At 36.2% G+C, this 14646-nt stretch overlaps 1 protein-coding gene across 1 annotated transcript in view; it reads left to right on the top strand.

Moving 5' to 3' along the window:
• Positions 1-2230: 2230 nt before the first annotated feature.
• The window catches only part of LOC138309204 (cullin-associated NEDD8-dissociated protein 1-like), a 39754-nt gene continuing 27338 nt past the window's right edge, over positions 2231-14646 (top strand). The window contains 10 exon segments of the mRNA XM_069250353.1: positions 2231-2389; positions 4475-4576; positions 6405-6472; positions 7253-7365; positions 8488-8588; positions 10112-10181; positions 11842-11940; positions 12310-12436; positions 13172-13334; positions 13856-13959. Of these exon segments, the coding sequence (XP_069106454.1) occupies positions 2348-2389; positions 4475-4576; positions 6405-6472; positions 7253-7365; positions 8488-8588; positions 10112-10181; positions 11842-11940; positions 12310-12436; positions 13172-13334; positions 13856-13959 (989 nt within the window). The 5' untranslated portion in view covers positions 2231-2347.

Below are 14646 nucleotides of genomic sequence, written 5' to 3'. Positions count from 1 at the left end.
GTTTAACTCTAAACTTTGTCAAAATCGTATACGTGTCTACATCGATAAAGCCACAGAGGTCAGAAAATTAGTTACAGTTTATATCAATACATCATCGATACTCCAGGGGTTACGATCACTTACGACCTCTACACCCCTGTACTATCTTATAGTAAAGCTGGAGGCAACTGAACAGGTAATTTAGTCCTTTGGTGCACATCAAAAGAGCATTGTGGTTAACTGTGGCTTTAAAGTAGGGCCTCTCTCTCTCTCTCTCTCTCTCTCTCTCTTTGTAGTCTTCTCTCTCTCTCTCTCTCTCTCTCTTTGTAGTCTTCAAAGAAAAAAATGTGCATGCCTGTGATTGGTTCGGATTTGTTCTCCTGAGCTGCCGTCAGTTTTAGTAACAGGTTGATACACGTATCAAAACAGTTGCAAGTATATATGTAGCATTTCGATTTGCTAATGACAAATACCTTCTTTCAGAATTTATATATTTCAAGAAAAAAGATATGTTTTCACATAATTAATTTAAACTACCGATCAATGTGAAAAGCCATAATTTCATAATTACCAAAACCAATCGTAGAATCTACGTCCTTCCCAAAAATATATTAAATGACAGTCTATTATGTACAATAGAATAATTTTAAAGCTTCTAACCATATTATTTAAAGTGAACAGTCGGGCAAGGATGGCTAAAGTCGGTAAAAATGGTGTGAATGTATCCAATATAATTTCTTATGAAATGGAAAAATAAAATCTCTCGTCAAAATCTGTCTGCGCACGAAGAAATTAATTTAAAGTATGGAAATTCTAAAACGTCCTCCCGGCTCACTATGTCTGTAGTTACATTTCCACGCAGCCTCGCTTTCAATGCTTTCAACTTTTCTTTACTTTAATGGTCAGAACTGGGAAACTAAGCAGAACTTGACCGTCGTATTAATATGTGAGAACTTTTGGAAGGCCAATGAACGCATTTAGACTGGTTTTCTTTGCCCGACTATTCACTTTAATCAACGACTTCATTTGTTGGACTTCGACATGTTTGTATTTTAGGCCTTATTAAAAGGATAAGTGTTCTTGCAAGCCAGAATGAAAAACCATTCGATATACATGTATAATGATCGACTTCATTTGTTGAACTTCGACATGTTCGTATTTTAGGCCTCAAAACCGGAATGGAAAACCATATCACCGACTTCATTTGTTCGACTTCGAAAATAAACAAAACTTAAATTTCGTATTTTCGATGCGAAAATTAAAGGCGCTAATTAGCATGCATCACTTTCATCTTTTCGTGTTTGACATGTCGTCTTTTCGTCTTTGGCTCCGAAAAGACGAAATTTAATGTTTTTTTTATTTCGTCTTTTCGGGGCGAAAAAGACGAAAATTGAGGTATTGGAAATGACATAAATCAGCCATCGTTTTTTTCGATATACTCTTCGCCGACGGAGCGCAAAAATATTTATCATTTGTACATTAATAGATGTTTTATTGTGCATCTACATCTACATATATATTATATTGACAACCTTCATCAAGTTTATGTCAAATTGGAGTGAATGAAAAAAAAAGTTTGATAGGCAGAAAGTATGTATATGTTTAGTTAAAACAAAATTACATATAAAGTCATTTGTTTTGCTTTTGTTTATTGTGCAACAGTACAGGTCTCATTCCATAAAGGGCATAGTGTCATCAATTTTTTCCCAAATAATTATCTTAAATACTTTTAAATTGAAAAACCCTACTTATTCATCTGCTCCTGTTTTTAATAGGTAAGAATTACCATTCGTCGGCTTTGTACATAGCATATATGACAGAATAATTCGTTAATTGTTCACATCTAATATTAGACAACATTAGTAAGCTGATTCGGTAGTTTATAAAGCTCCACAAACTACATCGATGGAAATTGTAACAAGAATCAAATTGCGAATCTTTTAGTCATTTTAAAATAATTGTATTTGATTAGTCTTTAAATACCAATGTACAGTAGGACAATTTTGAAATACATGTTTTGTTTAACCTATTTTACAATTATGCTACATGTATATTTACTGCGACCAAATCTCCGTGTTAACACCATGAAGAAATTAAAAAAAAAACAGGCATCAAGAAAATATGTCATGTTCTTATTTTCTTGGTTTTTAAATTTCAATTACACTACAAGTAAGATTTTAAAAACCCCGCCTCTCTACTCCTCGGCATTGGTAAATTAGAGTAACCCCCCTTCTTTTACAGAGGTGGCGTTAGTGTGCTAGCTATTTTGCGCATGGATGTTGGAAGAAAACACTCAGTGACTTAATCGGGAAAGGGAAAATAGATACAACTTGTCAGGGCCATACTAAAGCACGAGAACACCCTCAAAATGGCCAGTGTTTCGTATCACATCGCAAATCTTCTGGAGAAGGTACGTGTCAATCATTGTGAAATAGTGCGATTTCATGCCGGTCAGCCGCCATCAAACTTTGAGAAAGGGGGGGGGTGTTTTGGAAGGAATGCTTGTTATTGTTTATATCGCGATGCTATTGGGTCGATTTATAATATATCTGATGTTGAATCCTTCAAACGGTATATTTGTCTCGCAGCATACATTATTATATGTGAAATGTGACTGAAATCTAGACGCATTCTAAATATGCTGAACAAGGAACTGTCGCAACAAATTTGGGGGCCGAGGTCGTCAGGGTTATGTTTTGATTTGCGGCCTCTCCAAAGTTATTGTACATATTCAAAACACAGACTCGTGGAACCAAAGGATTTCAGACAGTTAGACGTTTCTCATCTGACCCTGGCTGCTCAACACCTTACATTCCTATTTTCTATGCTTAGTGTCTCTGTCCGTCAACTTCAAAAAGTCTAGATTATCTATCATGTCTGATTATGTATACCACTCGCTAGAGAGATCTTCTCTTTGACTTGATCAGTACGGCAGAATAGTAACCCAGAGGCCCCAAGTTCAATCCATGGCAGAGACGTACAGTTCTTGTAACCCTGAGAGGCCCCAAGTTCAATCCATGGCAGAGACGTACAGTTCTTGCAACCCAGAGGCCCCAAGTTCAATCCATGGCAGAGACATACAGTTCTTGTAGCCCAGAGGCCCCAAGTTCAATCCATGGCAGAGACGTTCAGTTCTTGTAACCCAGAGGCCCCAAGTTCAATCTAAGGCAGAGACGTACAGTTCTTGTATTTATATACTGCTGTTAATCCCTGGAAGCTCTCTTTTAGGGTGGGGTGGGGGGATATGTAACCCTGGTGAATACAAGCTAGCGGCAATATACCGCTCTGCTTGAGAGAACTTCTCTTTTAGCTTGATCGGTTGAGCACCAGACTAGTAAATCAGGGGTTCTGATGTTGATCCCTGACAGAGGCAGTGATACATCTATATTGCAAATTGGACTGGGTCGATCGCCGCTGACCAGATCACTGATCAGTAGAGCATCCAGCTAGTGTTCTGAGGTCCCAAGTTTGAAACACAGTCTGGCCACTACATTTCAAGCTGCATGTTATTGTACCATGAGATTACAATGATTGACCCAGTCCAACTATGCTCTTTGTCTTCGAAGAAGCACAATACCATCGTTAAATTACTATACCATCAGTCCAGGCGTTTAATTTAGGTGTCAATTTTGCAGCAAGAGAAATTGTACAATCAGCTCACTGTTTGAACCTGGGACGTTCAACCTCAGAACAGTCAAAAACTAGCTGGATGTTCTACCGATTTTAGCTAATGACACATATACCTTCATGGCACAAATTAAATCACTGGCCTAGTCCCAATCCTGTTTCTTAAACACTTATGTTGTTGTGGGCCAATTTCCTTGATATGGAAATATTCCACACCTAAAACATATTCGAGTCCCACGCAGAGTTATATTGTAATTTGGGTATATAAGGTGGATTGATCATTTTACTTTTTCATAGCGTTAACTACAATGTACCAATGGTACATTCGATTGGTAGAGCTAGTGGTTATTGTACAAAAGACATAGGTTCCTAGTCTAGATCTGCTGAGCACTCCTAGAATTCATTGTTAATTTTTCTAAGTCCTTTTTACATACTTTGGTGCCAACAAATTATACACTGTATTGTAAGCAACCTTCTTCCTCTATGAAGTCTATACATGTACAATAGGATACTATATAGTATGATAAAAAGCTAAGGCTATTTCCAAAGTAGAAAAATCCTAACTTAAAAGCATCTGAGATTCTCAGGCTCCATATATGAATGCAAGATACTTTGTTGAAATGTAGATGGGGTGTCTTGTCAAGTACTTAAACGTAATAACTGTCCAGCATTCCACCTGTAATTACATTGTATCTTGGCTTTATGACCCGAGTCAAGATGTCCTTTTTTTTCAATAATAATCATAAGTTTAATTAGAATGATAGAGAGCATGCTTTCAATGTTATACAGGACTGTATAATCTATTTTTCGTTCTTTTAACAAATAAAGATTTCTTGTTTTTAAACGTTTTGTTGATGTTGTTAAACAGATGACCTCCAATGACAAAGATTTCCGGTTTATGGCCACAAACGATTTGATGACAGAATTACAGAAGGATTCCATCAAACTAGACGATGACAGTGAGAGAAAGGTAAGTCATTAGAAGTATAAGATCCTTTCTTGCTGAGGTATGACAGTGAGAGAAAGGTAAGTCATTAGAAGTATAAAATCCTTCTTGCTGAGGTATGACAGTGAGAGACAGGTAAGTCATTAGAAGTATAAAATCCTTCTTGCTGAGGTATGACAGTGAGAGGTAAGTCATTAGAAGTATAAAATCCTTCTTGCTGAGGTTGACAGTGAGAGAAAGGTAAGTCATTAGAAGTATAAGATCCTTCTTGCTGAGGTATGACAGTGAGAGAAAGGTAAGTCATTAGAAGTATAAAATCCTTCTTGCTGAGGTATGACAGTGAGAGAAAGGTAAGTCATTAGAAGTATAAGATCCTTCTTGCTGAGGTATGACAGTGAGAGAAAGGTAAGTCATTAGAAGTATAAAATCCTTCTTGCTGAGGTATGTATGACAGTGACATTAGAAGTATAAGATCCTTCTTGCTGAGGTATGACAGTGAGAGAAAGGTCAGTCATTAGAAGTATAAAATCCTTCTTGCTGAGGTAATGACAGTGAGAGAAAGGTAAGTCATTAGAAGTATAAAATCCTTCTTGCTGAGGTATGACACAGTGAGAGAGAGGTAAGTCATTAGAAGTATAAGATCCTTCTTGCTGAGGGTAATGACAGTGAGAGAAGGTAAGTCATTAGAAGTATAAAATCCTTCTTGCTGAGGTATGACAGTGAGAGAAAGGTAAGTCATTAGAAGTATAAGATCCTTCTTGCTGAGGTATGTATGACAGTGAGAGAAAGGTAAGTCATTAGAAGTATAAAATCCTTCTTGCTGAGGTTATGACAGTGAGAGAAAGGTAAGTCATTAGAAGTATAAGATCCTTCTTGCTGAGGTATGACAGTGAGAGAAAGGTAAGTCATTAGAAGTATAAAATCCTTCTTGCAGCTGATGAGGTATGACAGGTGAGAAGTCATTTAAAATCGTAGGATTATCCGTATATCTTCAGGCTTAGATCATTTCGTTTTTTGAATGGGAAATTCATTTTCAAAACGAGAAATTTGTCTGAAGAAAAGTTTAAACACTAAAATGGCGTTATTTTATTAGAAGCATAATAGAGGTGCCATTACAGTACGTTAAGAGGGAATGAAATGACGAGTTGAAAGCATACGTAGATTATGTCTGATCTTGTTGCTTAGTAACTCGTTAAATGAAGTGGCGGATCAGCGGCCTTATAGGCACGATATAATAACTGACGTTAATCGACCCAGGCTGAGTTGTATGGCAGTTTTGGCCTTACAGTACGTAAAGGTAAGTAACGAGGAATAGATCAGTCTGGATGCGAACGGCAACCTTAAATCGTGCTGAGGGAACCTATGACAGTGAGATCACCCACTACTGAAAGGTTAAGGTAATTAGAAAGTATAAAAACATCCTAGCTGAAGCACAGGAATTACAGCATGATAGAAAAAACAGTAAGTTTAAAAACATCCTTCTTGCTGAGGTATGACAGTGAGAGAAAGGTAAGTCATTAGAAGTATATGATCCTTCTTGCTGAGTTAGGTATGTATGACAATGCTATAAAAGGATACCATTGAATGAAATGACACACTGTTCATCTGCGACTCATCTTGTCGGATATGCTATAATTAAATACATATAGGTGTGATATTTATGTCTTGCAGATAGTTCTAGAACAATGGTATTTTGTCTTTCTGTTGGTTTCAATGTTTTTGAATTTTTTTATGTTTAAATGTATTGAATAATTCATTTAAGACTTGAATGGCATAAAACTAAGAGTGTAAAAAAGTTATTATGAAGACTTTTAAAAAATCTTGTTAAATCTAATTTGTTTTATATTCACAGGTTGTGAGAATGCTGTTGAAACTTCTTGAGGACAAGAATGGAGAAGTTCAGAATTTGGCGGTGAAATGGTAAATATTGGTGTTTGAGAAGGATTTCACATAGATTATAATTACCACAGACTTCTTGTTTTAATTGCTTTAAACATATTTCAAGTTATATTAGGGGACAGTAATACCTGAAATGTTGTTTTTGTCTCAATTCATCGGAAATATTACCTTTCAAGTAAATATTTCGGTGAAACTAATTTCTGATATTATCAATTTTATGGCTTATTATTGAGTGATTTTATTCAGTAAATTATCCACAAGCCACGGCCACTACTATTTCAATTAAAATTAAATGAAAAAAAATTACTGTATTTGATACAATAAGCACCCAAAAATTGAGAAATAAATAACTGCTTACCATTTGCAAATGAAATATAAATAGAGAAAACCTGCACAGATTTGTTTGAAGTCTTGGCCTTATTTAGTAAATTATTGTTTTTTATGTGATTGAGAAATGTCAATGTTTTGAAGTCTTGGTTATTTAGTAAATGTTTTTTTATGTGATTGAGAATGTTTTGTTTTGAAGTCTTGGTTATTTAGTAAATGTTTTTTATGTGATGTTGAATGTCATGTTTTGAAGTCTTGGTTATTTAGTAAATGTTTTTTATGTGATTGAGAATGTCATGTTTTGAAGTCTTTGTTATTTAGTAAATGTTTTTTATGTGATTGAGAATGTCATGTTTGAAGTCTTGGTCCTCTAGTAAATGTTTTTATGTGATTGAGAATGTATAATGTTTTGTTTTGAAGTCTTGGTGCTCTAGTAAATGTTTTTTATGTGATTGAGAATGTTTTGTTTTGAAGTCTTGGTCCTCTAGTAAACAAGGTGAAGGAGTTCCAGGTGGAGACCATCGTGGATACGCTCTGTAACAACATGATATCTACCAAGGAACAGCTCCGAGACATCTCCAGTATAGGTACGTCTGATACGTAGCATATGGTAACAGGATACATCTGATACGTTAGCCTGGGTTCTGTCCCCTGGCCGAGCCACACCAAAGTCTATAAAAGTGGTAGTTTCTGCTCCTGCTTAGCGTTCAGCAAACGGGGAGTGGGACGACTGGTTCGCCCGTTGTCAGTATAATGTGACCGGTGTGGTGTGTTGCTTGGTGTCTTCGGCGGCATGCTTCAGTGATATAGCACTTATAAAAAGGGCAATAGTTTCACTATACAAGAAGACACAACATGAATATACCGCAGTCTCCCAAAACAAGCACCTCGCACAACACACACGCAACACACCGCATACATGGGAGGCCGTCCTTACATGACCATAGCTGTTAATAGGACGTTAATTAATCAAACAAACAAACAAAGATACGTAGCCATAGAAACAGGACTTGTAGTTACACTTGTTATCACATTACCAGGTTCACGCCATCATGCCATCCCAATTCATTTCTACTGGCTAATCTTAACAGTGTAAATCTTTAAAACTCATAATTAAAGATTTTCCACCGCCGACAGGGCATAAATTGATTTTTTCATCATTTGAACAATAATTGGTGTTTAATCATATATATATATATGTCTAATTAAATCGTAAACTCATAATTAACATGAGGTCTTATAATTTTACACCATTCTGTTTTGTCTGCATCAAGCATCCAAATATGAATCAATCTCCACGCCATATAAAGCTTGACATTTACGTTCTTGAGATATTTTCTAGTTTAATTATGTATATCATAAAGTTAAAAGATGTTCATATTTTGGTATAAGTACAGTCAGTTGTATACTTATGAAGATGATCCATTAAAAAACTGTGAAATAATTAAACGTTTTGATCATGGAAACTTAAATGTTTGTCAATATATGTTTTTGTACGTAAGTTTGAAGATGGTCCCGGACACTTAGATGTTTATCCATATATGTTTATGTACCTAGGTTTGAAGATGTTTATCCATATATGTTTATGTACCTAGGTTTGAAGATGTTTATCCATATATGTTTATGTACCTAGGTTTGAAGATGTTTATCCATATATGTTTATGTACCTAGGTTTGAAGATGTTTATCCATATATGTTTATGTACCTAGGTTTGAAGACGGTCATTAGTGAACTGCCACCGTCCTCCACGGCCTTGGCTGCCAGTATCTGTAAGAAGATAACAGGACGATTAACCAGTGCTATTGCAAAGGTGAGAAAGAACAACAAATGTACGGTAATATATGGTCAAGTGCCCTAACAACAAATGTACGGTTATATATGGTCAAGTGCCCTAACAACAAAATGTACGGTTATATATATGGTCAAGTGCCCTAACAACAAATGTACGGTTATTATATGGTCAAGTGCCCTAACAACAAATGTACGGTTATATATGGTCAAGTGCCCTAACAACAAATGTACGGTTATATATGGTCAAGTGCCCTAACAACAAATGTACGTTAATATATGGTCAAGTGCCCTAAATTCGTCGGGACCTGTTTTCGTCATGTTTACAATTTTGCAAATATCTCATGACCTATCGCGTGATTTCATAAAGAGTGTCGTCTGTCAAAGCAGATTTGATCAAGGAAGATTGGTCTTGCTTAAAAGCTCATCATTTATTTGGAATGATCTCAATTTTGGTAATGAGTGAAACAGCCCCCTGACGAAAATAGGTCCCTGTTGTGTCGGCCATTACCCAGTGACCAACGGTTAGAAATCTTCCGTACTGAGATAGATAAATAAAGAATCGATAGACAACTTGTTCAAGTAAGACAAAATATTATATATTTGTGTCGATAAAACTGGTACATTTTATTTCTTGCTGGTTTGTTGATATCCAAGGGTATTTGATTACCCTGACGAATATTGGTCCTTCAAGGGTAATTATATTTGGATCAAATTTAGATAATAGCAGAATTGATTGGAAACTTTGGATTTCTATTATGATGTAGTGGAATTGGAGTGGGATGATTATCAATAATTAGGTAGCTCAATCGATAGAGTATCCGGCTAGTGTTCAGAGATCCAAGGTTCAAATCCTTGTCTGGCTGCTAACTTTTTCTCCTTTCCTTTTACATTAATATAAAATCATAAATATAAAACTATATATTTTCCCTGTATTTAGTTATTTGTTGTCTAAAGGAAAAATACTGTTTATATGCACTAGATATTCTGGGCAACTGTGACTTACTGAGTCGGTTTGGAGGTAAGTGGGTGTAGGTGGTTTAATATTGTGATACTTTTATATGAGGCACTAGATATTCTGGGTGACTTACTGAGTCGGTTTGGAGGTAAGTGGGTGTAGGTGGTATAATATTGTGATACTTTTATATGAGGCACTAGATATTCTGGGTGACTTACTGAGTCGGTTTGGAGGTAAGTGGGTGTAGGTGGTATAATATTGTGATACTTTTATATGAGGCACTAGATATTCTGGGTGACTTACTGAGTCGGTTTGGAGGTAAGTGGGTGTAGGTGGTTTAATATTGTGATACTTTTATATGAGGCACTAGATATTCTGGGTGACTTACTGAGTCGGTTTGGAGGTAAGTGGGTGTAGGTGGTATAATATTGTGATACTTTTATATGAGGCACTAGATATTCTGGGTGACTTACTGAGTCGGTTTGGAGGTAAGTGGGTGTAGGTGGTATAATATTGTGATACTTTTATATGAGGCACTAGATATTCTGGGTGACTTACTGAGTCGGTTTGGAGGTAAGTGGGTGTAGGTGGTTAATATTGTGATACTTTTATATGAGGCACTAGATATTCTGGGTGACTTACTGAGTCGGTTTGGAGGTAAGTGGGTGTAGGTGGTATAATATTGTGATACTTTTATATGAGGCACTAGATATTCTGGGTGACTTACTGAGTCGGTTTGGAGGTAAGTGGGTGTAGGTGGTTTAATATTGTGATACTTTTATATGAGGCACTAGATATTCTGGGTGACTTACTGAGTCGGTTTGGAGGTAAGTGGGTGTAGGTGGTTTAATATTGTGATACTTTTATATGAGGCACTAGATATTCTGGGTGACTTACTGAGTCGGTTTGGAGGTAAGTGGGTGTAGGTGGTTTAATATTGTGATACTTTTATATGAGGCACTAGATATTCTGGGTGACTTACTGAGTCGGTTTGGAGGTAAGTGGGTGTAGGTGGTTTAATATTGTGATACTTTTATATGAGGCACTAGATATTCTGGGTGACTTACTGAGTCGGTTTGGAGGTAAGTGGGTGTAGGTGGTTTAATATTGTGATACTTTTATATATGAGGCACTAGATATTCTGGGTGACTTACTGAGTCGGTTTGGAGGTAAGTGGGTGTAGGTGGTATAATATTGTGATACTTTTATATGAGGCACTAGATATTCTGGGTGACTTACTGAGTCGGTTTGGAGGTAAGTGGATGTAGGTGGTATAATATTGTGATACTTTTATATGAGGCACTAGATATTCTGGGTGACTTACTTAGTCGGTTTGGAGGTAAGTGGGTGTAGGTGGTATAATATTGTGATACTTTTATATGAGGCACTAGATATTCTGGGTGGACTTACTGAGTCGGTTTGGAGGTAAGTGGGTGTAGTTGGTTATAATATTGTGATACTTTTATATGAGGCACTAGATATTCTGGGTGACTTACTGAGTCGGTTTGGAGGTAAGTGGATGTAGGTGGTATAATATTGTGATACTTTTATATGAGGCACTAGATATTCTGGGTGACTTACTGAGTCAGTTTGGAGGTAAGTGGGTGTAGGTGGTATAATATTGTGATACTTTTATTATGAGGCACTAGATATTCTGGGTGACTTACTTAGTCGTTTTGGAGGTAAGTGGGTGTAGGTGGTATAATATTGTGATACTATCATATGAGGCACATAGAGCATTTCACCCTGTCAAGTAATCATTTATTAAAGATGCTCCACAGCTGGAGTAAATATGTGTATTATTTTTCATTTTCAAAAAACAGGAGCAAACGATTTAGTATTTTTCTTATAGTTACAACAGAGTTATTTACTTAGCGTGGCGGGCCCCATCTGGGCCCCAGGGGGGGGGGGGGGGGGGGGGGGGGGGGGGGCCCCATTGAAAAGTTTGAGCTTCTAATTTTAGTACTTCAAGGTTAAAAATCTATCTTTTATATATATATAGAATGAAGTAATGATTGTGCTGATGCACCAAAGGCGGAATAAATTTAGTTCTATGTTAATTTTTTTGTGTTAATTAGGCATATATATACACGATTAAATGTACCAATAATTGTTCAAATGATGAATATCCGCATTTATACTCTGTGTGGAGAGCATTTTCAATTCATTAATTTTTTTTTGAAGTAATTGTGCTCTCATGCCTGGTGATATCTGACAATATTGTAGATGTGCAATTGAAACTTTTTTTTTTTCTAAGAAATTTGAGATGGCCAAATATAAAAATCATCTGATTTCAGTAAATATTTTTGTGTTACAGGCCTACTGATCAGCTTCCACCCTAGTATCATGCAGTCCCTACTACCACAGCTGTCTAGTCAGCGTCTCGCCGTGAGGAAACGTGCCATCATCGCCATTGGTAATTTATCTTACAGTAAATTGTATACAGACTGACTGATGCTTTAGGGATAATGAGAGTTCAGTTGGTCTTAAGTGTTGAGGTTGGGGTAGAGATATGACTAGTGAATGGAAGACAGATCTTTGTGTAAGAAATAAACTTGTCAGTGCTGATGTGATTTTGTCAGAGGACTTTACACCTAAATAATTGAAACACTCCTACTGTACAGCAGTAACTATTTAAATGTTGTGTTAACAGGTAACCTGGTAATGAGCTGTAACAATTCCGCTGTTAAATGAACTCAGAGGATTTGTACAGCTAAATCCTTTACCTAAATAATTGAATCACCCCTACAGGACAGTAGTAAGAATCTAAATATTTCATTAATAGGTTACCTGGTAATGAGCTGCAACAATCCGTTGTTTCTGGAGCTGATTGAATTCCTACTGACCGAGCTAAACAAAAATGCCACCACCTCGACAACCAGAACCTACATACAGTGTATAGGTACAATCAGGTAAGATAAACAAAAAATCAGAAAATATACTGTTACCAAGGACTGTCACATCTTGATATTTTGATAAGTTTAAAGGTATCTTAAAATGTGGAAAATAGATCAATTGTTATGTAGTATGTAGCCACGCCTAGTGCGCGTAAACGCTACCTATTCAATGTCAGAGCAAATATCCTAGCAAACACCATACGAAAATGCAAAGTCACATGCAGTTTGATTGACAGCTGGCGATCCGTCAATTATAGGATGTTGACTAACTTAGTATATGCTTCCTAAATCATTATTTCAATAAAAATGTGCTAGGCCCCAAAATTAAAAACATTCTTAGATGGTGGTCTGCTTTGTGTAGTCTTCAATAGTCATACCCTGACATCTCTTGGGAAATTTTATGCATGCACAAGACTGTCCGGCGACCTTGACATATTGCAACTAGCATATATATGAGAGTGTATTATTGACTTTTCCAAACCATATCTGACTTATACCAGCATATACAGTCAAACCTGTCTTAGTGACCACCTCTGTATAAAGATCACCTGCTGAATAAGACCATTTTTTCAGTGTCCCAATACAATTCAACCTGTATATAAAGACCCCTGGCTACAAAGACTTTTTTATCCCTCGGACCCTTTGGTTGTCTTTATAGACAGGTTTGACTCTATACTCCTATTAGGGTAATTGATATTGATATTGTTGATATTGTTGTTGGTGTATGATTAAAAAATATTATTGTTTTAGTCGGCAGGCGGGTCACAGATTTGGGGAACATCTCCAGAAGATGGTACCGCCCATTGTTAAGTTCTGTAGGGAAGAAGACGATGAACTCCGAGAGTACTGTCTGCAGGCTTTCGAGTCATTTGTTAGACGCTGTCCAAAGGAAATTTCACCATTTGTATCAGAGGTATGGATATATATATATATATCACCTGTAAATCGTTAGCTGTCCTTAGCTAGCCTTTCTTCAGGAAAACAAACATTGGTTCATTCTGGGTTAGAATAGTAAAGATTAAGGGTAAAGTCGAGTAAAAATATGAGTCTGATATTGTATTCTGAGTGAATTTTCAATTTTGATAACATTTACTGTAATGGTGTTCGGCTGTATACACATATGCATATCTATGAGCTTTTGTGAAAACTTTCACAGTTTACTGACTACTGTATACTGCCATATTTCTGCAGCCACTTGATTTGACATTTTCAAGTCTGTCGCTCTTTTGCGACAATTTTATTTTGCTGTTTAGAGTCAAATGGATCTAAAAAACCTATGCTTGATTGATAGTTTTGTGAAGCGAGTAAGTCAGTGAAATAAGAACAATTAAATCCCATGCTAAAATAAGTTAGATTACAGTTAATTATACAGACATTATGCTCGATCCTTTATTGATCGATATACTGATGGTATCAATACTTGTAATATTTCAGATTATAAAGATCTGTCTGCGATACATCTGCCACGATCCTAACTATAACTACGATGACGACGAGGATAGTGATGCTATGGAAATGGAGGAGGAAGAGGAGGAAGAGTAAGTGAAGAAATTAACAAATTGATTTTAATTAAAAAATGGATGAAACCCTATTTTGAATATTGTGACCTGCTGCATTCTATCCTATACTGTAATGTATCAGAACTTCATACTTGAGGCAGTGTGTCAAGTTAGGTCATTATCACCTGTCTTCTTTTTTTTCTCTTCCATGATTTGAACATTGAAATACTTAAAGATGCTCCACCGCTAACAAATGGTATTGTGTCTCTATCAAAAACACAAGCAGATGATTCAGTATTTTTCTTCAGTAACAAAAGTTACTTACTTTACACTATTACCACCATTGAAAAGTTTGAGCTTCTAATTTTACTTCAAGTTAAAACTATAAAACACGATTAATTGCATCCCAAAAAAAATCTGTTGCACTATATCCTGTATGGGATGAAGTACTGATTGCGCATGCACCAAAGGCGAAATAAATTATTTTATATTACTTTGTGTGTTAATTAGACATACATATACACGATTAAACACCAATTATTGTTCATATTATGAGTATCATTTATGCTCTGTCGGCGGTGGAGCATCTTAAAATGTAATAAAATGTGTTGTTTCACTTAATAGTGGCTTCTTCTAACAATGACATTCTATATCTCATTGTCTTTTGTTAAAAAAAATTGGTTTGGTCAACAGATCAATTTCTGGTATTTGATGGTTGTAGCATTG

The sequence above is a fragment of the Argopecten irradians genome, chromosome 15 (assembly GCF_041381155.1).
Source record: "Argopecten irradians isolate NY chromosome 15, Ai_NY, whole genome shotgun sequence".
In the NCBI taxonomy this organism is placed as follows: Eukaryota; Metazoa; Mollusca; class Bivalvia; order Pectinida; family Pectinidae; genus Argopecten; species Argopecten irradians.
Note: the sequence above shows the minus strand (reverse complement) of the source record. Positions and strands in the feature narration are given on the sequence as shown.